The sequence below is a fragment of the Phaethon aethereus genome (genome assembly GCF_964289735.1).
Source record: "Phaethon aethereus genome assembly, chromosome: 5".
NCBI lineage: Eukaryota > Metazoa > Chordata > Aves > Phaethontiformes > Phaethontidae > Phaethon > Phaethon aethereus.
Genome location: NC_138579.1, coordinates 64,316,075 through 64,338,999, shown reverse-complemented (window position 1 = coordinate 64,338,999; position 22,925 = coordinate 64,316,075). Strand labels below are relative to the sequence as shown.

The following is a 22,925-nucleotide window of genomic DNA, read 5'->3' as shown; positions in this document are numbered from 1 at the left end:
TCCATGCTGGCAATGGAAAACCAAGTCTAAGAAACATTAAACACAAAAAACTACGTTACAATAATGCCAAGGTTGAGTCACAAACCCATGAAAGCAAGGAAGCGTCGAGTGAATCTTGCCTCAGCACACGGAACTCGGCTGTGTAGTGCCAAGGTGCTGCAGCAAGCACGGTCCTCCCCGAGCGACCGCCGGTACGGGCGCTACCCGCCCTGTACCGGCACTTCGGAGGAGTCCGATACTGCCAGATCAGCGGTGCCCAACACCAAATGCTTCCACTCGTCCTCTCTCCCACAGGTAAATGTACTGAATTTGGCACAACAGTGGGCCATACCATGGCCAAGTGCAGTATGACCCTGCAACAGGGCCGCGCAGCACCAGTCAACTACCAGTCTGATTTAACGATGCTCTGCATTGGTAACAGTTCCTTGCTTTTAGGTATTCACGTCTCAACCGTAACATTATTCTAATGTAACTGTTTGTGATTAATATCCTTCTCCTCTCCGTTAAAAGAAAAAACGTAGCACACCGTAAGCCACAATCTTTTGTTTCGCTTCAGTGTTCCACAGCTTCCTTAGCATTACTCTGGCATTACACATGTTGGGTTTTGATCTCGAAGTTATTTTGAATTTCACTGGGCTACTGTTAATGAAACATTTTTTCCGGAAGCATGGAAAGCCACACTAATGTTTTATCGATTAATACATAACATTTTTTTGTTTTGAAACAAACAGAAGGTGAAGGTTTTGTTTAGTCTAACCTCAAAAAAAAAAAAAGCCTCCAGATTTTGCAGCTCACAGCACTGCCAACTTTAGGTGTAAGAAGTGCTCCCCAAACTGACTTTAAAATTATGAAATTCAAAACAGAAGCAGCACAGATTTCTCTGCTTGTTAGTCCCTGGAAAGGCTTTTTCAGGCTTGTAATTATGCAACCTACCCCCACCCCATCACCTAATTTAAAAAAAGCTGACAGCTATGATGTTTCCCTTTAACTTTAGAAAATTCTGAAAACAACATCCTCCCTGCAAATCACAATAGCCTTATTTCTTCCCATTCATTTTTAAAAATGATTCTTGCAGAAATGGTGGTTCCTGCTACTCGTCTCTCTCCCATAGCAAAGCAATACGTAAAGGACTACGATGGCTGCGGCGGTGCTATGCCTGCACTTTCAAAGAGACTCGTTAAGTGAAATAGCACTCCCTTGGGAAAATACGTAAGGTTTTCAGGGAAGAACATCTTTTGCCTGGCAGAGCTGAAGTTGAAACAGAATTACCCCCTATTTACACTTAGAATCAGATTTGCATTTAGCCCCCCGTAGTTTAAGGTCTATAGTGCATGTATACTGCAAATACACATAAATATGCCACATTTTGTCCAATAGATTTTTACATTTTCTCTTGTGATCAAAATCTTGATGTACCAGGGCTGACAAGTTTTAGATCGATTTCGGCTTGGTGTGGTTTCAAATGGCTCAGATCTTGAATTCTGAATACCAAGGCTGACAATGGGAACATAAACTCTGCCTTCGCAGTGCCAGTGGGGCTATGTAGAAATGTTCTCCTTGAACTTGATTAACACCAAATTGAAAAGGAACATTTTTGGTTACTATTGCATTAGGCGAAAATATAGAAATGAACCCTATTACTATCTAAATCTAATAAGAAAAAGCCATCTCTTATTTCAAAATTTTCAAAGCATTCTCTATAAATGCATCACAGATCAATTTACATGGTACTTTTGCCAATAAGCAAAACGAAATCACAGGTTCCAATTGGCTTAACTCATATTGGAAAGTGCGAAAGCAAATGCTAGAAAATGCAATTACTGCAAACAAACTCCATTTTCTCCACTCAGGAGGGAATTCCAGGGAACATTTTATTGCCCTCAAATAATATTTCTAAAGGCATCAATACACAATTCCATTTTCTTTTCAGAGTCCCCACACTATATAACCTAATCCTCTATAAAGAAACTCACCAGATTTTAAAATAATATATCGGCTGTTGATATTACCTTGTGCATGCACACACTCTATCAATTTAAATGATTTTTCTCCATTAATTTTAAGAATATAAAAACCAACAGCCACTGTCTGACAAAAACTGATCTGGACCTACTTCCCATAACACACCCTTTGCCTCTGTAATTTACAATTCCAATTAAGTCTTTTTTTCCTAAAATAAATTAATAAAAGCCACAAAAAGGAGGTCATCTTGAGAAACAATTATACAGGAAGTAATTAAGCTAATCATAATTATCACAATGTCTTGGTATGCTCATGTACATGTATTTTCACACTGCAAAAGGCTAGCAAATGCTAAGGACAAGACTTTCCAGACAAAGTAAAATCTTTATTCAAAAGATAAACAAGTCTGGGTATCAGTTCTTTACTACTTACTGAAGGAAATGAGAATTATGAGTACAGGACCCAGATCTAGATTCTGCCCCAAATTTTTCTGCCTTATTGACAGGGGCTTTTATACGAGCACCAAAGCTTCCTTTTCTGTCCACAGGACTGAAAAACACACCTCTATAAGGATACCTCCAATATCTACCTACCTGCTTAAGGTAAACAAATACATAGATGAATCAGGAAACTAAGATAATCACAAAAAAATCCTGTTTCTCTCCTCTCTGTGCTTGCTCCCATTATTTGTTTTCTCATTTTTAAATGGAAGTCATTGAGGCTCATGAAGGCACAAAGCAGCAGGCACACATCTCCCTCTACCTTGCAGCCTGGTAAAGCCTAGTCAATATTTCTGAAAAAAACCCTCCAAATGCCTTCTTTTTCCCGTATCCCAGGAAGGTGATCAGAGCGTTTCTTATGAGATGAAAAAAAATCTCAAATACATAAACACGATACTTATGATAACTATTTTAATTTTCTTCCTATAATACAGTATATTTTATGTAACGTCTCAATTTTTATATGTGGAACTGAAATCCTTCCTTTTAAAACTATAATTTTTGAGTACATTACTGGTAAACTACAAAACATACTGGGGCTCAGACTTAACTAATGTAATGGGGATAAATTCCCATAATGATAAGGAAAAAAATAGTAAGTAGGGACAGCAAGAATATCACAAGGAAAATAAACTGCAAGGAAAAAGAAGAAATAAGATAAAATACTTTTTAAATATCAAAACGTTTTAAAAGCATGGACAGCTGTCTAAAAGCAGGACATCAACTTTTTAATAACTCTGAGAATGTCACATTCTCCAGTGTGCCAGAGCAATTAGCTGCTTTTGAAATTTTACCCTATGATCATTTTTATGCTTTTACTTGTAAACACTGAAGTATAAGAAGCAAGTTTGCTATTCAAACGTGTTTTAAAACATTTTTGGATGGAGATGCTGATGTTTGTGGGAATTGTTTCTTCCTTTTCTAAGTCAGGAGAGGATAAATCTAAAACCAGTTGAACTGAACTCCACTTCTAGAAGCAGCCTGATACCCATTTGACAGCACCATGTACTGTATTTCAGAACTACCTCCACGGTCCTTTCCTGAAATTTTTACCGAGGATAAAAATGAAAGAGAAAGTACGCAGACAATGCAAACAGAAATTACAGTCAACTAAAAATACCCAGGCGGGTCTTTATGAACCTCCAGTATTATTTTCTGAATCCCACGTTTAAATTTACTATTCTAAATAAACCTAAACATTCCATTATAGTCTTTCAAGATGAACTTGGATACCAGGAATCTCCTGAGCCCTGTAAGGAAATTCCTTTTAATAACTCAGCCCACAGAGACATTTCTTAGCTACGAAAGGAGACAACCAGATCACTCCAGCTGTATCATGTTATTACAACGAACTGAATTCCTCTTATGCAGGTCTTTTTTTTTCCTAGCCACCTAGAATTGCCTGAGCAGAATGGCGCACAGCCTCACATATCTTCCTTGCAAGTTTAAGCACATAGAGTAACCCCAAACACTTAAAAAAAAAAAGGGGGGGGGGGAGAAAATTTTAAGCCTGATAAAGGTCTAGAGTGATAATTATGGAAATTGGTGCCAGTGAGCTCCAAATCTGATCCGATACCATTCCTTGCCACCTCCTCTCTTCTCCTGGCTTTGCAGAATTTCCATTATCAAATTATTTATGTTACAGCATCCCAGGACCTCAGGACAGACAGTTCAGCCTGAAGTTTTTTAAAAATCCAGGCACTGTTCTTTGAATTTCAGTGGGCAAACCTATGTGCTGAAATACCTCCTAATTTTACTTCTGCAGAAGGACAAAGCAGATGAATGAGAAATATGAGATGTAATGTAATTGGCACAATTGCAATATAAAGGGTTTGTGTGCTTTATTTGTGATGGAATTCAGGTGAAACACTTATCTTTCCTATCCTTGTTACTACAAGTACATATGCCCTCTGCTGCAGCTGTCTCTGCTCCTTAATAAAATAAGGATAATAGTAAGCACCTAACCTACTAAGGTAATGAAATGTTTCTAAATCAAATTAAATGGGTATGAGAGATTTATGGTACTTGTACCTGTGTATTTGAATTTACAGCAACATTTTCACAAGGTGCTGCAAAATCTGTATGATGCAGCACCTGTAGTTTCCTTTTGTGTACAGAAGTACGCTGAGGATTCCGGTACATGAATAAATATTTCTCTGTAATTAAACGCTATCATTAACTGTTGGGGCATGCAGCATTTGCAATTTTTGATCTAGCCCGCTTTCTGCAGAGTAGGGTCTCTCTCGACTTACCCATTTTGGCCATCATTTCCAGACTTAAAAAAAAAAAATTAAAAACAAAAGGAATGAAAAAACTGCTGTAAGAAGGCACGATATGCAGACCTTAAGTTTTGCTGAATAAAGCGACGACGACAGTTAATCAGTGCTGGTCATTAAGATCCAGCACTAAAAAGAACAGCTATTTCAGTCACTTACACAAAGGTAACAATTTATTCCTTATTTATACTCCTTTCTGCTAAGGTTTTGCCCTTTCACCTCCAAGGCAAGCATCATTGTTTTTACAGCTGGCTTCACGGAAGCGTTTGTTTATGAATGGCTGTATTGCTTCCACCAGAACCGTACACACCCCCCCTCGAGTAACTGGCTCGGATGCCAGGACCCACGTTACGACGCACAGCCAGAGCTGCCAGTCACCAGCGCGGCGGCTCCGTCCCCAGGGGCACCCCCCCCGCCTTTCGCGCGCCAGCGAAGGGCACGGGATTATGATTTACAACCGGGAGAGGCTGCAAACGGCTTCTGCTCCAGCCGAACCCGTGCTGGTCCGGGAATTACGTCGCCAGGGGTGTTAGGAGGGGGTGTTAGTCCGGGACCTTTACTCTCAGGACCACGAGTATTGCTACAGCTACGTTCTTTTACTCCCAGCCACCGCCGAAGCTGGCGGCAGGGGCAGAGGAGAGCAGGAGGAGCGAACTCCGTCCCCACCACGCTCAGGAGAAATCTGCACAAAAATGCAGGAAACCTGGCGGTTGCCTCGCAGTTCCTCTGCCCACCTCTCAGCAGCGAACGCAAACGCCAAATGCTGCTTACGGAGCGGGGAGCCTCAACAGTAGCCTGTGGGGGAGAGCAGCTCAGGAAAAAGTAAAGAAACATGGGTAACATTTTGTCATTTGCAGCTCAGTTTAAACCAAAACTCTCTGTGTTTCTGTGGCTGGTCGCATAGAAAAAAAATTAATGGCAACATTGAGGAGAAAAGGAGCTATTGCACTCTGATGCCCAGCCCAGACTGTAATATTAAAGATACTGGTTCATTAGAAAAGATGTACATAATTCTGATGTCTTTAAGGTTTACTTCTCAACAGTTACAGGAAATTCAAAGTACAGAGTGCTCCTGAGTTCTCATTTCTTGATTTCATTAACTGGGGAAGAAATGTAGCTCTGGAAAAAGCAGGTAAATCTCCACTACTTTACATCCCTGTGCTCTCATTTGTCCGCCTCTTCCTTCAAGCCACTGTCCTTCCCCTAGTTTGATGTTATTTTGTTCTCTTCCATGTTGGCTTTGCGTCTCCTTGCCTCTCTCCGTACACTGCTGTCCCCTGTTGTGCTGCTTTGTTCCTTCTCTGCTGAAGGTACCATCAACAGTAAGTGAGGGTTTGGTAACCGTCACCGCACGGGGGTGTGGGGTGAGAAAAGAGACACCAGAGCCGCTCGGTGAAGTGAGGCACTGACGTGACTTGAGCCTCCGAGGGATCTCAAGTCCAGAGGAGCTCAGTTCCCAAAGCTGTGGAAGGGCCACCACGAGCCGGCCCTCATGTGAGCCAAGCGCCGAGAGCAGCCCGGACCTTCGGCACGGTTTACCAAGTGAAGATGCTGCCTGTGGGTCTCGTAACCACCCTGCGGAGCAAGCGCCGTTATTCACGCCGTCACGCTCAGGGGGACAAAGAAAACGCAAATTCCTTTAGCTCTGGGAGAAGGGGCTCTTTCCTCCTTTTTCTCCCCACCAGTGGCACCAGACTGCCCACAGACATAACAGCCATCCTCAGAAATCAATATACCCCCTAAGCACAGCCAATAAGGATTTCAAGCTCTTCTAGCAGGCGTGAGCGGGATGAGTGGGAGAGGTGGAGTTGCACAGGTCTGCCTTCGGCAGCCCTTCGGTGCCAAGGCTCACCGTTCCCGATGCACAAAACGCATGCAGAACGTGTCCCAGCTCAAATACTCAGCTGCAGCCCCGCTGCAACAAGAGGGCTAATTAATAAGCTATGCAGGCTAGTTATAGCCAGCAAGAAGCAACAGTCTGTTTTCCTTGAACAAAAAAAGAAGTCAGTAATTCTTGGAACATTTATTAACCCCCTAGTACAGGCAATTACTGTAAGATAAAGGTCTGCCAGTCTTGCATTAACATAAATTGCTGCATGTTCCTTTTCTACAGCATAGTAATGTCCACGACAGTGTGAATAAATGCTAACATCGGAGTTTTAAGCTTTATTCAGCCCCCCTCAATCTAACATTTTTAGCAGATGGTCACTCTCAGTGACCACAAAAAAAAAAAAAATTTGTATAATTTTAAATCATTTTATACAAGCCAAAAAAATGCAGGATGGCATTTCACTGAGATAGCATTTTGTAGCTCAGTTTAAGGTAAATCTCACATATTTCCTAAGATGCAGATCTGAAAAGAGGAAAGGGGGTGGGAAGCACAAAACCCAAAGATCACTCCTGCTGTCTGCAAGGTTCTGTAGGCGCATACAACAGTAAAAAAAACAAAACCCACAGTGGTGATTAAAAAAGAAAAAAAAAAAAAAAGGCTTTGTAATAGACAGGACACTGCCAACCAGCTTTAAATTGAATTACACAGCCTGCTAATCTTTACGATGAAATAAAATTTCTTTGAACACTACACATTACACTAATATCTGCAGTGCTTTTTCCCCCCAGCCCCAACCTCCCTCTGCTCAAAGCAACTACCCCACCCCGAAACCATTGTTCTTTCTAAGCAGGAATGTGATGCTCTACTAAATTATTTTACTTCTTATTTTAATTAGATATTGTTAACATGTTGTGCATGATGTGAAAATTTAGGAGATGGGTATTTTTTGCACTTTGTATTTTTGATGCAAGATTTAATTTTTAAGTGACTAAAGACACTGAGGGTGTACAAAGACACATACTTTGACTGCTTTCCATTGAAATCATTCTTATGCTACGATATGCGGCTGCAGTAGCAATGCTGGAGGAAGAATCCGACTACAACAGGTATAAAACTTTCTGTTTGGGTGGCATTACTTGTTTCATGCCTGGTCAATACAACAATCATACATCTCTGTTCTGTTTTAAAGTGGATTTGCAGGAAAGTGGGAACTGAAAGGAAGAATTATTTTGGTTATTTTATAAATTTGTTTTGGTTATGGTTTGTTATTTGAAACCTGATCATCCCCCTCTTGTAAGACAACAGCAGTCCAGGGAAGCAGATCCAAGAAATGACCAAGCAATTATCATGATTGAAAGTCCTGTCCAGAAATTGTGCAATACTTTCTTTCATTGAAAATTACCAAATGAGTAGGTTAGGTTTAAACATACAAAGAGCCACTCAATCCAGAACATTATTCTCTTTGAAAGCAAATTTCACCTGAGCCAAGTTTCCAAATGGTTGTCAAATAACACCTTAATGTTATGTTTGACTGATCATGGCGATGATCAGAGAGTACACAATTTGTATAGAGAATTTTACACAGTATCTCTAGGAAGTTAGTGACTACAATGTAGGAAAAAAAGCCCAAAGTTTCTCTACATGCCACTAACAGACAGTAAAACCAGTTTCTTGCGAAATTTCTTTATGAGAAGCTGCCAGGAAAAACAAAAGCAAAACAAAAAACAACTGACCAGATATGAATCTGATATTACACTGTTCCTCATGCTCCAATTCCACTTCAGTCAGTGGAAATTTTACTATCTTGACACTCATTTCTGTACAATTTCTATTTTACCTTTTAATTTATACTTCCAGGGCTCTGTTTTCCACAAAGAATCTGACTCAGAGCAGATGATAAATATGAAGAAGCAGCTATAATAACCACAGCACAAAAGCAGAATTTTGCACCTTTGCCCTTTTGCTTTCACATTTCACTGTGCATTCAGGAATTTCACATCAGGAAAACATAATTAAGCCTCTTACCAAAAATCCACATGGCTGTATTTTCCCACTAATTTATAAATACAATAAAATGTAACATCCAAATTATTTTTATTCCTCTGAGAAGAAAAAAAATAAAATTAGTATTAATATATCTAGAAAAAGTGTATGCAAATAAAAGCTGACCACTAATGATTAATTCAGTCAAGCCATATGGGAATTTAAAGCTAAGTACAAATGCAAATTTAACAGTGACATTAAACACAGTTAAAGTTAGAACAAAAGCAAAGGAAATATTCTTAAGTAGTGATACTACAGTAAAATCTAAATAAGCTTGGAAGAAGCTTTTAAAAACTTTACCGTAAAGACAGAGTGAGATGCATACCCCAGAGAACCAAGTAAGTAAAAACACCCCACCAAACCAAAAAAACTTGAATATTCTAGGTTTCATCATACAAATGTGGGGTTTTTAAAAAGAACTTGCATCAACATGTTCCAAACTCATAATATTCAGCATCTATTAGCAGCTAGAATTAAAAAGCAAGTCAACACAATAAAACCATCTGCACAGGCATGCCAGTGCACCTTCAGGTCTCCATTATTCTGCAGTTCAGAGCATCTCTGAAATAGTCAAGCCGACGTGATCGGGATCCTGCAAATCACCAGAAACTCCTAAGAGCATCAGCGGGATAGCAGAACGCCAACACCAACGAAGAATCAACTCTCTTCAGCAGCCAGTCTGAAGCCTGGAGAAGCTCCTCACCAGAGCCACTCACAGAAGATAGAGCTGTTTTCAAAATTAAGTCTCTCAGATTTTCCAGGGAGTTGCTTCCCTGTCTCCCAGAACAGCTGTGCAAAACTCATACACACTCACAGGATTAAAGCTGCCTCAGCATTTTCTTTCACTTGGAATGAATGCAATTTTTTTTTTCAAGTGCTAAGAGTTTTGTTCATCAAAACGTTATTCCGTGTTTAGTCAATTATGCGTTCTAGCTATAACAAGTAGAGCAATATGGGGCTCAAAATATGCTCCAGATGGTAAAAACACAAATCAGAAATAAATCCATTTATAAAAATAGGAAGAGATTTGGTCTTATTGCCATAATTTTACGTTAAAATATTCATAAGCTTTCTTCTAGTTTTAAATTAGTTCAGAATACTTTGAGCTAATATCCCTCTGAATTTGGAGAAATTTAGAGCTTACTGGCTTGTATTTATAAAAAAGTGTCATGTCAGATGCCAAAATAATTCACATCAGAAATATACTGTTAAGCAGCAAACGTTCTCAAGAACAAATACTTTGTCACAATGAAACTGTTTTCAGTGTACATTAACAAAAGGAACACACACAAAATCTTAAATGAAATATGCCTAGAGAGGAGATGAAGCCCAGATAAAATGAGGGAATAACTGAGCCAGACCAGAAAGACTGAGAAAGGATACGAGAGGAATGTGACCCTGAATTTTTAAAGAGAGATAAAGAAAGAGCTTGATCTTACTATTATACTATTTTGTTACAGTTCATTTTTTTTTTCAGATTAAATTATACTATCTTCAAGATCAAACAGTATTTTGGCAGGTGTCTGGCATACAGTTTTGAATATCATTTCAAGTTCCTACAGTACTAATGCAGAAACCTCGGTACAGACTGGAGCCAAGTGTCTGTCCATAGCTCCGAGAGCAACATCACATTTCCAGTGCTCTTCCCATTTTGTCATCTATTCCATGTAACAGCCAGCAATTCAGAGATGAAGCAGCTATTTTCAATAACTAAACATCGACATAAGAATGAACTTTAAAAGAACGGACAGTATGTTTCTGAGGACTCCATCCATATATGCAGAGTGTAACAAGAAAACCGCCATGTTAAAATAGTATAATCATTCTTTTCTTTTCACTTTAAGTAACATGATGGAGGAACTACACCACAGAAAAAAAGCTGAATTTTTCTTTTACGTCTCTCAGCAATGTTTATACTAAAGGCAAAGATATATTACAGGTAAAGAAAAATTTGTTCCAGTACTAACTCATATACGTTTGGCCACTAAACTATTCACAGTTCAAGTCATTATCCCACAGGAATTAAAAAAAAACATGCATTCAAAACAAAAGCAAGACATGAAAGAAAAAAAATGAAACGGCCAAGTTGCCAAATCCCAAAACAACTCAGGAAACACCTAGTCATTTTCTATTCTCAGCTCCACAGACGTTAACCAGCAGTGATTTTACCAACTGGATCTATCCCTATCTTCCACTGTAGAACTTTGTCTAATTTGTCGAGTGATAAACCTTGTATTAGAAATCTTGCATGAAACAACAAAAGCACACCCCCCCCCCCCCAAGTCATGCTCTAAGAGACAACCACTAGACAAAAAAAGTCTAAAGAACAAAATGGGCTGTTTGAGAAACGTGACTAAACCAGATGCAAATTAATCACACAAGTAAGGATATGCACAATCAGGCCCGTACTAATTGAACACAATAAACATATCGTCACTCATTAAAGATCTATCTGCCTGAATTTATCTTTGCTTTCTCTTAAATTCTTATGAGTTATTCAATCACTTCCCATTATGCAGGAAAGGAAATATTGCACTATGAAGACAGAGCTATAATTAGATAGTCCTGTATTTCATTTCCCATATATGACTGAATGAGAATGGATGGGAAAAATATGAACAGTGTGATAATAATAGTATGTTGAAACATTCAATGAGAAATATATTGGGCTTAGGATAACGTCTTAGTTCTTCCTCAGCACATAATGCTGTGTTTACTGCAAGGTCAGTTAAGTTACTATAAGAGATTTTTAATGAAAACAATTATAAATTTAAAATAACTGTGTTTAAAGCATTTAACAGTCACTAAGGTCAAGCGATTACAGCAGTTACAAGACCCAAGGGACGTGTTCACACCAAAACAAAGTGAATAAATTACCTCAGCCTGTGCATGTAATCACTAAGTGACCACAGAGGTTATTCTGTGTATAAGCCCAGACAACTTTCATGCAAAACCAATAATGACAATTTATCAGCCAAAGATAAAAAAGCGTAAGAATTAGTAAAAGTTGCAGGAAGGGCTGAGAGGTAAGAGGAATGGGAAAGAGAGTGTGGAAAGCATGTTCCATGATTTTGCTGCAGAGGTGAGGAAGAAGGATAAATGTTAATGAAATGGATGGACAAGACTGAACATTTTGCTCAGGTGAGATACCTGAAGAGTAGCAAAGGGATGCAAGACCCAAAAAATACGGAACTGCAGGGTAGAGAGAAGTGCTTTCAGTCCTGTAGAACTCTGGCATATATAACACTCATATACAAGCGAGGCAGGGGTTCAGAGTAATCATCCTTTAACTTTTCCCTTGGCTTTATTGCCAAGAAAATTATGGACAGTTATTGTGTCTTAGTTAATCCATTATATAATTCTAGTGGAGATGAGGCCCTGTTGTTTTATCACAAAGTAGGTGAGGTAAGCTGTAGAATGAAGCCTGGCTGTGATTTCACTTCTCTCCCTCAAGGTATAAACAATACAGACGCCTTGTCTTCATTAATGCTTTACAACACGATTGCCAATGGAGAAACCATGCACGAAAACCCCTTCCTGTAAGAACAATGTTGTATTTGGTGGGAGTTCTCAGTGCACATTGCTTTGGAATAAGGTTCCTACCAACTATGATGAAAAAAGATGCCTCCCACTATATGGCAGAAAAAAAAAAAAGGGTCCTGCCTGCTCCTGCCTGCCACTGGTATGTATTTTTTATACTATTACGTGTCAACACTTCACAACCTTGACAGTATTAATCTTCAAAATATACATAGTAAATAGTAAAATACAATTACTCCTGTTTTGCAGATAGGAGCCTGAAATAAAGTGTCAAAAGGACATGCCTGACTTCATAACGTTTTGATTTCAGATGAGAATAGGACAGCACTGGGGCAAGCATTCGCTAACGCGACAAGATTCCACAGGGGAATCAATTTGCTGCCTCACCTTATGCCAGAAACCTAATAACTGGTATTGTCATATATATGAAAATGCAAGTGGAGTCGATCTGTGCCTGTAAAAAAAGAAGAGAAAAAAAGACGAAATAACAAAAGAAGTGTTCTTTGTACCTGAAACATTAAAGCCTAAGGCCAAAGCCAGTAGGTCCTCACACAGTCAAAGCTTCCAGTTTCAATGACACTGACTGCTAAAGAATGCAAAATCTGCTTTCTCAGATAAATACCATACAGACTTCTACAAGAAACATATATATATATATATATATGTATATGTGCTAAGAAAACCCCATGATAAAATATTGAGGCTGGAACAAAATCTATTCAAAGGGTTATAATTTTTATGTTGCAAATGTTAAACCAAGGATGTATGTGATAAAATAACATCATGAAACAGCTGTTAAGTACAATGAATGACCAAGTGCTGCTGATCATGTAAGATTCCCTACAAAAGGGTGAAAACACAGTAGCAGCTCACTCGTTTTGGCTTTCATCAGTACTGAGCTAGCATTTTCAAATGCCAAGCACTGGGCATGGTCTCCAGCTGTACCAAAACAACACTTGTGAAATGACCCAAGGTCCAAACAGGAACTTCGGCAACCAGACACTGCTTTTGGCAGTGTATTCAGCATAGACTTTGGAGGTCTGTGTTCTCCAGAATTCCTTTCCTTTCCTGGAGCTGCCCGGCATCTGTAACAACCAAACCTCGTTGAAGAGAGTGCTGCCTAGCTTCTCTCTAGGCTTCTCTCAAGGACTGAAGCTCGGTGGGACCACTCCCAAGGAAGCTGTGCAGCCTCCCACTGCCTTTACTTTGCTTGCTTCTCCTCCTCCTACTTCACAACACCTACACACAACAGTTACAGGTTATCACAAAGAACACACAGAAGTTGAGGAAGACCATTCCTACTGTGTCTCTTCCCTCAACCTATGTACATATTCACCTACTTCTTGTACCACTTCTTACTTCCTGGTCCTGCAATTAGTAGGAAGAGGATCGTTTTGAGCCCATAAAATCTACTGTTTTCTAGAAATAAGAATTATAAAACTCAATTACAGTAATATGGCAGTATCTGGAAGCCCCAATCCCACAGGCACAGTGATAAAAAGAAGGAAAAACATTCTTTAAAATTGGGCTATGAAAATCAAAGGAAGTCAGAAGGAAGATAAAAAGAACAGTATGGAGAAAATGCAAAGGAGGGTGAAAAGAGAGAGAATGTGGAAGCTCCTCTATTTAAAATTCCTTTTATAAATCCAAATGTTCTTTACTTATCTCTTGAAGGGTCAGCCAAGGAACTCCAGTGGAATAAAACGATGCTATTAAAGGCATGTAGAGATGTGGCCATAATACAGCAGGCAAGAGAGTTCAGTGATGGAGGTAAAGCATGATGACACAGTTATACTTTTAAAGGTTTTTATATAATGTTCAGATTCATTCTGACATTCCTTGAAAATCAACCGCCCAAGTCACCTTCACCGCTTAGTATTTCTAGTGGAAGTGGTGACATGGCAGTACACAGCCAGCCTACCAAATGGCATTTATAACAGTAGCATCCTGAACAAGTTCCCGTCCTTCATTTTGGTCTTCTGCTGTTGCAATTTAATTGCCCCCAACTGTAGCATCACGTTTTCGAGGCACTAGTATCAAATACAGCAGAATATGAAAGGCATTCTACCACGGAGGCGTTGAGTGCCTGCATTTGAAGTTAAAATGCCAGTACTCTAATTCAAAGGAGCAATCATGTGAACACCACCCCAAAAAAATTCTCCTCTTCCAAACAGTGTTATTGATTTTGCCATCCTGTATTGTGGGAAGAAGGACTTTTATAATTTCCAAATATGTTGTAGCTTTTAGCACCGCTTTCAATTATGGTAAACCCAAAATACAGTGAGCAGTAGTTTTGGCTGTGGACATAAAACCCAACAGCATCGACTAATAGGATGCTGTATACATTCATATGAGGTGCCACCACCCCCTCAACACACAGAAGGCTACACAGTCCTTGCTGTGGAATAAGAGAATATTTTCCCCCAAGATAATGCAGAAATACAGCGAAGTCTCTACATTTGTCTTAATTAATAGAATCATACTGAGGCTAGAAACAGCACATCACATGAGGACAAGGGAAGCAAGGGTAGAGGGGATTTTCAAGTGCTCTAATTCAATTAGGAGGCAGTGACTGACACTTGGACAGGAGAGGTTAATTGGGGTCACCAAAACGCAGTAATTCCTTACCTAACCAGTCATTAAACTTCTTAACCTCTGAGGGCAGTCCCAGTTCGGTGAAATCGCCCGTGTGGAGAAGGATGTCCCCATAAGGCATCTGGATGCCATCTGTTCTGGAGTGTGTGTCTGAGACGCAGACAAATCGCGTGTGGCCCGCTGGTTTTGGAGTGTCATATGGGATAGGGTCGACCCTAAAGCAGACACATAAAGATCTCGTAACAGTTACAAGGTTAAAACCCTCACATCTATTATTTCAGATATCACCACAGATCTATCTCTGCATAACGTGCATGCACACACACATCCATTTACACACACCATGCTGAAAGAAATGACTCTGTAATGCAACACGGACAAAAATCCAGAAGGGACCACAGTGCTCCTCAAATACTTTAACTGGTAAGAAAGGAAGATTAAAAAACCCAAGGTACCAAAATTAATTTAAACATTGGAAAAAATGGATTTGACAGACTTTGCATTCAGATATATTTTTTCATCATCTGCCTTATACATGAACAGGTACACGGGCCATTAAATAACAGGTCTCCCAGGTGGGCCAGCTACTGGCTCTCACTTGAGCTGAGCAGCTTGGTACTTGATTTTGTTCAAGGGCATAGGCACTCCTACAGATTCCAGCAGGAGTATTTGTTTACACACAGTCAGGTACATTCAGGAATGTTTTAAAGAAGTCTGGAAGTTGCAGAACTGACTCTAGTGACAACTTCTCACCCCCATACAAAATCCTGAGCTCATCTTCCCAAAAATCTATAAAGTCAGGAACTAATGTGGTAGAGTACTATGCAACCACAGATAAGACTTTTTTTTTTCTATAGCCAATGATGTTAAAAATTTAGTTCAATTGGTTATTTGCAAGTTACATTTCTTAATTTGATCTTATCAACCACATTTGACCAATCATAGAAGTTTGGGGTTTCTGGGTTTTTGTTCTTTGTATTTTAAATTTAAGCAGAATAGAGAAAAACAATAGGGAAGATAAGTGCTTTATGCATATTGCAGTGGTCAGAAGTTCTAACTATTCTGTTCTGTTGTAACAGAATAAATTAAAATATAAAAGGCAACCCATTGCCTGCATTGGGATAGCAATTATTTCTCTGCGGTTACTGTAATTTGATTTGCTCAACTCATCATTTGAATAGCACAACATCTGGATTAACACCACAGAAAATCCCATCCCAACTCCACAAAACTTCAATCCGTTCCATTGATGTGCCACTTTGATCATGGTTAGAGCTTGGCTTCAGCTGGAAATTTTGAGATATTTAGGAGTTATGTCAGCATAACAGTCCACTTATGTCTCAGATCATCAGAGCAGTGAAACCAAGCTCTAAGTATTTTAAAGCACCCAAAATAATGCTGTTCTAAGACTTATTGGAAGAAACTGGCACAACAGACATTCAAAAATTTGTGCCTGAAAGGAAAAAGAAAATTAAGCAGGCTTTGTTAGTTTTGCTCTCCACACTGAATGAAAAGAAAAACAAGTAACTAGCACACATCATTGTGGATCTGTTTCTCAAATCCCCATAGTTGTAATGAGATGTATGATCAGTAATCGAAAATAAAGCACAAATCCTAAGAAAATACAGGCTTTTGAAGTATTCCTTTATTTACTGAACTGTATCTACTATTCTTAGTAGGCTAAATTAGTATTTAGTATTTACCATAAACTGAACTGTGTGAAAACTTCCACCAGTGTCTTTAACTTCAGCTCCCTACACAGGTGAGAAAGCCCAAAAGCATCCTCCAGGAACACTGGGGAGTTTATAGTGGTTCAAGATACCAAACTCCGTCTGGATATGTACTGGTCTCCAATGGAAAAATGTCCACATGAACGCACTTACTAACAGGATTTTACTAAGTCTTTTATATTTGGTAGAATGTTTACTCACAGCTAAAATTTTAGCATGGGGGGCAAGGGGAGGAAAGATATTATTTGTTAGACTGCATTTTCCTAGGTACCATAATCAAGTTATTTCCAATCAAATGGTATTTCCCACGAATGTACCACATTTGATTGCCATGGTCCACTGAATTAATTTGCAAAATTCAGGCTCTACAAGATTATGTTTACTTTAATATGGTCTTCACTTTAAAAAGAGATTTTACTGCAGGATGGACTGGATGGGAAGGGGCAGCTTGGTAGATAACTTTTTGTTTGTTTGGTATTGCACGTCCTATTCCACCCAAAGCACCAGGTACAATTAGTTGAGCCACACAACTGGTTACCACTACCAAACCCCACGGCAAAAGTCTGAACTCCGACAATGGTTTCTTCTTCTCTGCATGGGTTAGAAGTTAATAAGGTTATTATTACAGAGAAAAACTCACTTATCCATTCAAATCATGCTGACAAGCTGGGCAGAACCGTAATCATAGGCCATAGCGCTTTTGTATTTGTGTCTTCCTTCCAATTACAGGAGTTGAAATTTTTTCGAAATATGTCACACGGTAAATATGGAGGGGGTTCCGAATCAAGACTTTCATCTTTCCGAGTATGTTCACTCCAGCCAACACAAAAAACAAACACGAACTTTCATCAGTACCACACACCTTGTTCAGATCACCTCTGCCTGAGCTATGGCCAGCACCGCCTGCCTCTGGGGAGTCCCGTTTTGTTTGTATGCAGCAGCTATGCTCTTGCTATTCTCTGCAGTTTGTTTCCAAACAAACCCTGTTTTGCTTTACGTAATCCCTATGAGAGTATGACATCAAAATCTGGTTTAGGATTTTTCCATTCATTCAATGACTTATAGAAAATTCTGTAATTGAAATTCATTAAGTTCCTGACCCTTCTTTCTCCTCTTTACAAATGCTATGATGTTGCCAAGTAACCTTTTTTCTACATCTTAGCTTAATTTCTTCTCTTCTTCAGTAGTGCCTGCCTACTAAGTATTTAGAAGTGAGATACTGAAAGGTTATTGTGTTCAGCCCATTGATTTATCTTACTCAAAATAGTCCTTCAATAGAAACTTAATAAAAGCGGTGTTATTGCTAGTCCTAAAGGCTCAAGTTTTCTTTTCATCTGTAGCTACAACGTGGCAAACAGTAATGCAAGATTTTTCTTTTTCACTACATCACGGGAAGACTGGCCTCTGAACCTGTGAGATGAGCGACCGCAGCAGGCAAGGCACTACCCTTTTACAGCTTTTGGCGACGCTGCTCGCTGGCAGGCTCCTACCTGGGCTGCGAACGTCACCCGTCTTTTGGTGGTCTGCTCACCTCACGACCCAACACCTGGGGACTGCAGACTGGCGTTTCTAAAAGCTCTGTAACAGTTACTCATGTCACCTTCACTGCAATTCAACAGGACGTAAAATAATTGTTTCAGCCCTGTCCACCACCAGTCTCTGCTGAACCGGAGCACATACCTAAGAAATTCAACATATTCTTTACCATTTGCTCCAAACACAGTGCATCCAGCTAACTTTGACACTCTCCATCACCAATACTTTTTTTTTCCCCCCAGTATTCTTGAGCTGGCAGACTGAAACGCTTTACAGATTATTTGATCACTGCATTTGGAAATGCATGTTGATGGAAAGATGCAGTAAATGTTATTCCAGAATAATTTAAATGTTCATTCGTTAGGATTAATACTGCAGTCAGGAAATGGAAAACAACCTAACAACACAGCCAAGTATCAAAACGTTTGAAGGAGAATTTTTTTGCCTTTAAGTTAGTAAATTATTTTGGACATCTAACTTCCTTTACAGACAGCCGTTAACAGGTACTTATCTATACTAAAGTATTTTGCACCTTAGAAAATCAGGTACTTGGGTGTTTTTTCAAAAACTTATGTAAGACCCAGCACGAAATCCTGTAAGACAGTTGAGCAACGACTGCTTTCTAAGATCATGACAGTAATATAAGATCTGTCACATTTAATGCATTTATGACAAGGGTTTAGAAATCAGAAGGGACAATGTAGTCTTCATACAGTTCTATACGGACCTTGTTTATCAGATAATTACTTGGCTTTCCTAAACTGCCCTTACCACCAGTTGTTTTCACTTAGAGTAAGAGTCCCTCAGGTACAAACCTCAAATTTACGGATCCTCACGCGCTGCTGCAGCTGAATCAAACGACAAGGTCAACCAGGCTCCGAGCTGGCTTGCTCGGTCATCACTAATCAGTATCTTCCCCCAAAACCACGGCTACCACGGCCCTTCCACGACAGCGGGGCTCTGCAAGTCCGCAAGGCGAGGGCTGCCCCTGCCCGGCCGGCAGAGCCTGGGAGCTGTACGCTGTCCTCATCCATGGGACAGCAAATTTTGTCATGGCGTTACGCTTTCAAAGCGGAGATGAAGTAAATAAGCAACAACGAGCAACACAGGAGTTATCAAGGCGAGGGCTGAATTCAGCAACTCTCAGAGGAGGAAAACATTGGGCCTTTCGCAGGCACACAGGCAAAGGACTTGATTTAGGATGTCCCGCTACGGGACAGACACGTTGGCTGTGTGTTTCGGCCGAAGCCTATGCTAGCTACTCGTAACGATGCCCTATAAATCAGCAGCGTTGGAAAGCACCTCCGAGACAGAAAGGGCAGTGCAGCCCCCCAAGAGACATCGCTGCAGGCAGAATTACACTGGGATCCTGTTTCCAAAGAAAATTAAGAAAAGACACAAGCACCCTTTTTCTGAAAGAAATAGAAGTTCTGATTCTAAGGATAATTCTGCATGGGTGAGTTCAAACGCTGAAAATACGGCACTCTGGCTGGGTTGGCCGGTCCCCGGGAACGCCTGTGCTTAGAGAGCTGAACCCACGGCCTTTCCGCTTCCCTGTTCTCTCGGGTTTTGAGATGTGCAGACCCCAAATCCCCTCTCGCAGAACAATTCCCAAGAAACCAATTCATCCCTGAACACGAAATAAAAATCTTAAATATTAAGCCAGGAAGACTTTCCAGTTCCTGAAGCGGAATAAATCACTCCGATGAATGCTGCACCCACGGACAAAGTATTTACAGATGCACAGAGATTCCCCGACCCCACAACTCAAACCAGCACTGTTACCGCTTACGGTACGCTACTTTTTAAGCTGGTCCTGCCAGCTTTGCTACAGGTGAACAGGTCAGCGCAGAAGACCACGTAATTTTACTCCTTCCCAGACTCACCAGGTGCACGAACGTGCGACGCACGGGCCCAGGGCCTGCCCAGACGCCGCCATGTCGCACGCTGTCGTTTCAGCTCTTCGTGATTTCTCCACGGGGTTACATCTGTGACCGAATTTGTGGGTTTGTGTTTTATGACATCTAAATTAGTATTCATTATAGAGCCACTTAAGCACAGACTTCAAGTCTGCGCACCACATAAAATCTATATGCGTTGTTGCACTTACTCTGCTTTTTTGGGAGTCATTTGGAGACACGCTATCTAGTAACTATTCTGTATTAAAAACATATCTATATTACCAGCTTTTAAAAAAACACCTACCCATACTCGCTATGAATAGTCATAGTTTTATTTATTTACAGTTTAGCTTCCTTCTGAGAAACCTTCATACTTTTCCTGCAACTCCTATTTTCAGAATTTGTAAAGCAAATACTCTTTCAAAGAGCCAGTTAGCTTGGCATATTTATTTTAGGATTAAAATACAAACATTTTCTGCAAAAACACTTTAAAAAAGCTTGTTTCTAAGTGCTGTTAGGTCCCCCTCCTCAGCTAAGACAACAAAACATAATTTTGTTGAAACTGGGGGAAAAAAAAGCAATATATTTTCCACATCTTCCAACATTTTCTTTCTTTGCGTTCATAACTCTGCCTCTACGCATGCTCCCTCTGACACAGGAAGTTCGGGAGAAGAGAAGAATGGGAATTTCTGTGAAAGCTCCTTGCTATGGTACTTAAAGCTCTGAGATTTTGCTACAGTAACAAATACTTTGTTATATTGTGATATTTGTTATTTCTGTTAAAGCCAGTCCCAAGTCCTGGAACTGGGTGATCATGTGAGGCCTACGGCTTGATTATTTTTGTCAAAATATATCAATAAGTCTCTCAGTTGAAGAAAAATGCATGAAATGCATCTGTATGCCCTGAAGATATTCAAGAAATGGAACGAAAATAAAAGATGTGTAATTGTTCTTATTATTTAAAAAAATCCCATGACAAAAAATCATGGCCAAGTTAGAACCAGTTTTTAATGCCACAAACCAGAAGAACTATACCAAATCAAACTGTAAGTGTGTCTACGTTTTGAAACAAAAATTTAACATCTGAATTTAAATTTTTCAGCTCAAAACATTAACATAGTCTTAAACTGTAGTGTCCTTCGGTTTAGATGATCAGGCTGACAGGAACGTTGGATACGTTACCAAAGACTTCGTACACTATCAGATTAAAAAACAAAACTCCAGCACCGAGTGTGGAACAGACACAGGCCCCTGCTCTTCAGGAAAGCTTACTCTTGAGTAAGTCTTGAGTAAGTAAGTCTTGAGTAAGTTTCCTGCTCCACAGCTGCTCTGGATGCAGCTCCCCGAATTTGTAAGGCAACTTGGAAGATCCGGGCACTTCCTTTTTCCCTCTGTGGAAGCACTCTCATTTCTTGCCGTTATTGCCATGACGGCACCCATCTCTACGCCCAACATTTCAACCCCGCTACGTGTGCCAGCCGAAGGGCGCTGCAGGCAGAGCCACAGCGGCGACGGTGCGTGTGGGGACAGCCTTCCCACACATGCTGCCCGCCTGCGATGGCCCACCCCTCGCCCACCACAACGGAACACCCGTGAAGGGGCCATTGCTGGGCACAGGCCAGAGCCAACAGTGCACTCAAGACTAAGGCTCTTGGATGACAGGAATCCCCAAAATGGCAAAGTTTTCCTCCCCTGAGGGGGGCTGTGAGACTGTAGGGATGGTGACTGAGACCTTGTTTTTATTGCAAGTACTCGCCAGGCCCCAGGGGTTTTATCCAGCGCTCCCCCTCCTTCACCGCAGGCTCGGCCACCCATGCTTGGATCGACCCAGCGATCCAGCTGGCGCGCGTGGCCATGCCTCCCCAGCTGCTCCCTCCCGTTGGCCTGGCTCTCTGAACAGGGTCAGCTCGCCGAGCCCAACAGGCCCTGGCATCTTTATCGCCTTAAGCTGTCCCACCGTGGTTGCCCTTGAATGCAGGGTAGATGCTGGCTTCCTAAGCACAGCTGTCGATCCCAACCCTAAATGAGACTCTACAGCAAGATGGCCCGGAGTTAGGAACTTACAGAAAGGAAAACAAAGTACATGCCTCAAAAAGGGGGAGAAGGCGAAGGAAAATACCACACCCAGCTGTCAATAACCATTTTTATTTTATTGCTAAAGAAATCCTAGTACCCATGAGTAAAGCCAGACACCACAGGCCACCATGGCTTTCCTCGGCCAGCAGGGTAGCAAACAAACTGGAGAAAGAACCAGGTGGGGTGGTGAGACTGGAAGGAAACCCAGCAGGGCAAACACTCCAGGAACAGCACGCCACAGAGGTGGCAATGGTTGCTTCAGCCTAACACCTGCCGTCAGAGAGGAGAGGCAAAAGCCAGCACACCAGGTGAGAAAGTGACTGCAAGTCAGCAGTCTCCACAGGGCCGCCTCGGCACATCTTTCTCCCCTTCCAGGAGCTCCCTTCCCACACACATCTCTCTTAGAGAGCTCACTGATGGCCTCTCCAGGGCTAGTGCCAGGAACACGAAAGCTCAGCATGCCTCTGGCTCCCGGCTGTCACGCAGGAGACACACCTCCAGGCCCCATGTAAGGAGCTGTGGTCCCGAAGAGCCACTCTAGTCAGTCAAGAATTATTATCACTCGAATTTCAAAATTCCAAACAAAAATGGGCCTTTTACAAATATTTTTGAAGCTGTGACTGTTTTATAAAATGGTTCGGCAAATAGATTAACTTCTCAGTATTCATAACTGGTCTCCTGGTTTTGAGAGAGAAACCACAGCAACCTTGATGAAGGGGACAGGCAGGTTATCTGATCACGTTGGTCCCTCCAGTGAACGGTGGACAGTCTGAAAAACTCTTACAGCATAAATTCAGCACATCATATAGATATCCAAACTTCTCCAGCCAGAAAAATACATACACACACATACACAGAGCTAATTTTGTGATACAACACAAAGCCAATGACACAAAGCCAAATACTCATTTCCTCTCAATAAACACAATGGATGT

At 40.8% G+C, this 22,925-nt stretch overlaps 1 protein-coding gene across 1 annotated transcript in view; it reads right to left on the bottom strand.

The window, feature by feature from the left end:
• MPPED2 (metallophosphoesterase domain containing 2) overlaps positions 1 to 22,925 on the bottom strand; it is a gene marked incomplete at its 3' end in the record, with an annotated part of 104,619 nt that overhangs the window by 53,908 nt on the left and 27,786 nt on the right. Inside the window, exon 2 of the mRNA XM_082000358.1 lies at positions 14,781 to 14,962. Within this exon, the coding sequence (XP_081856484.1) occupies positions 14,781 to 14,962 (182 nt within the window). The remainder of the gene's footprint in view (positions 1 to 14,780; positions 14,963 to 22,925) is intronic.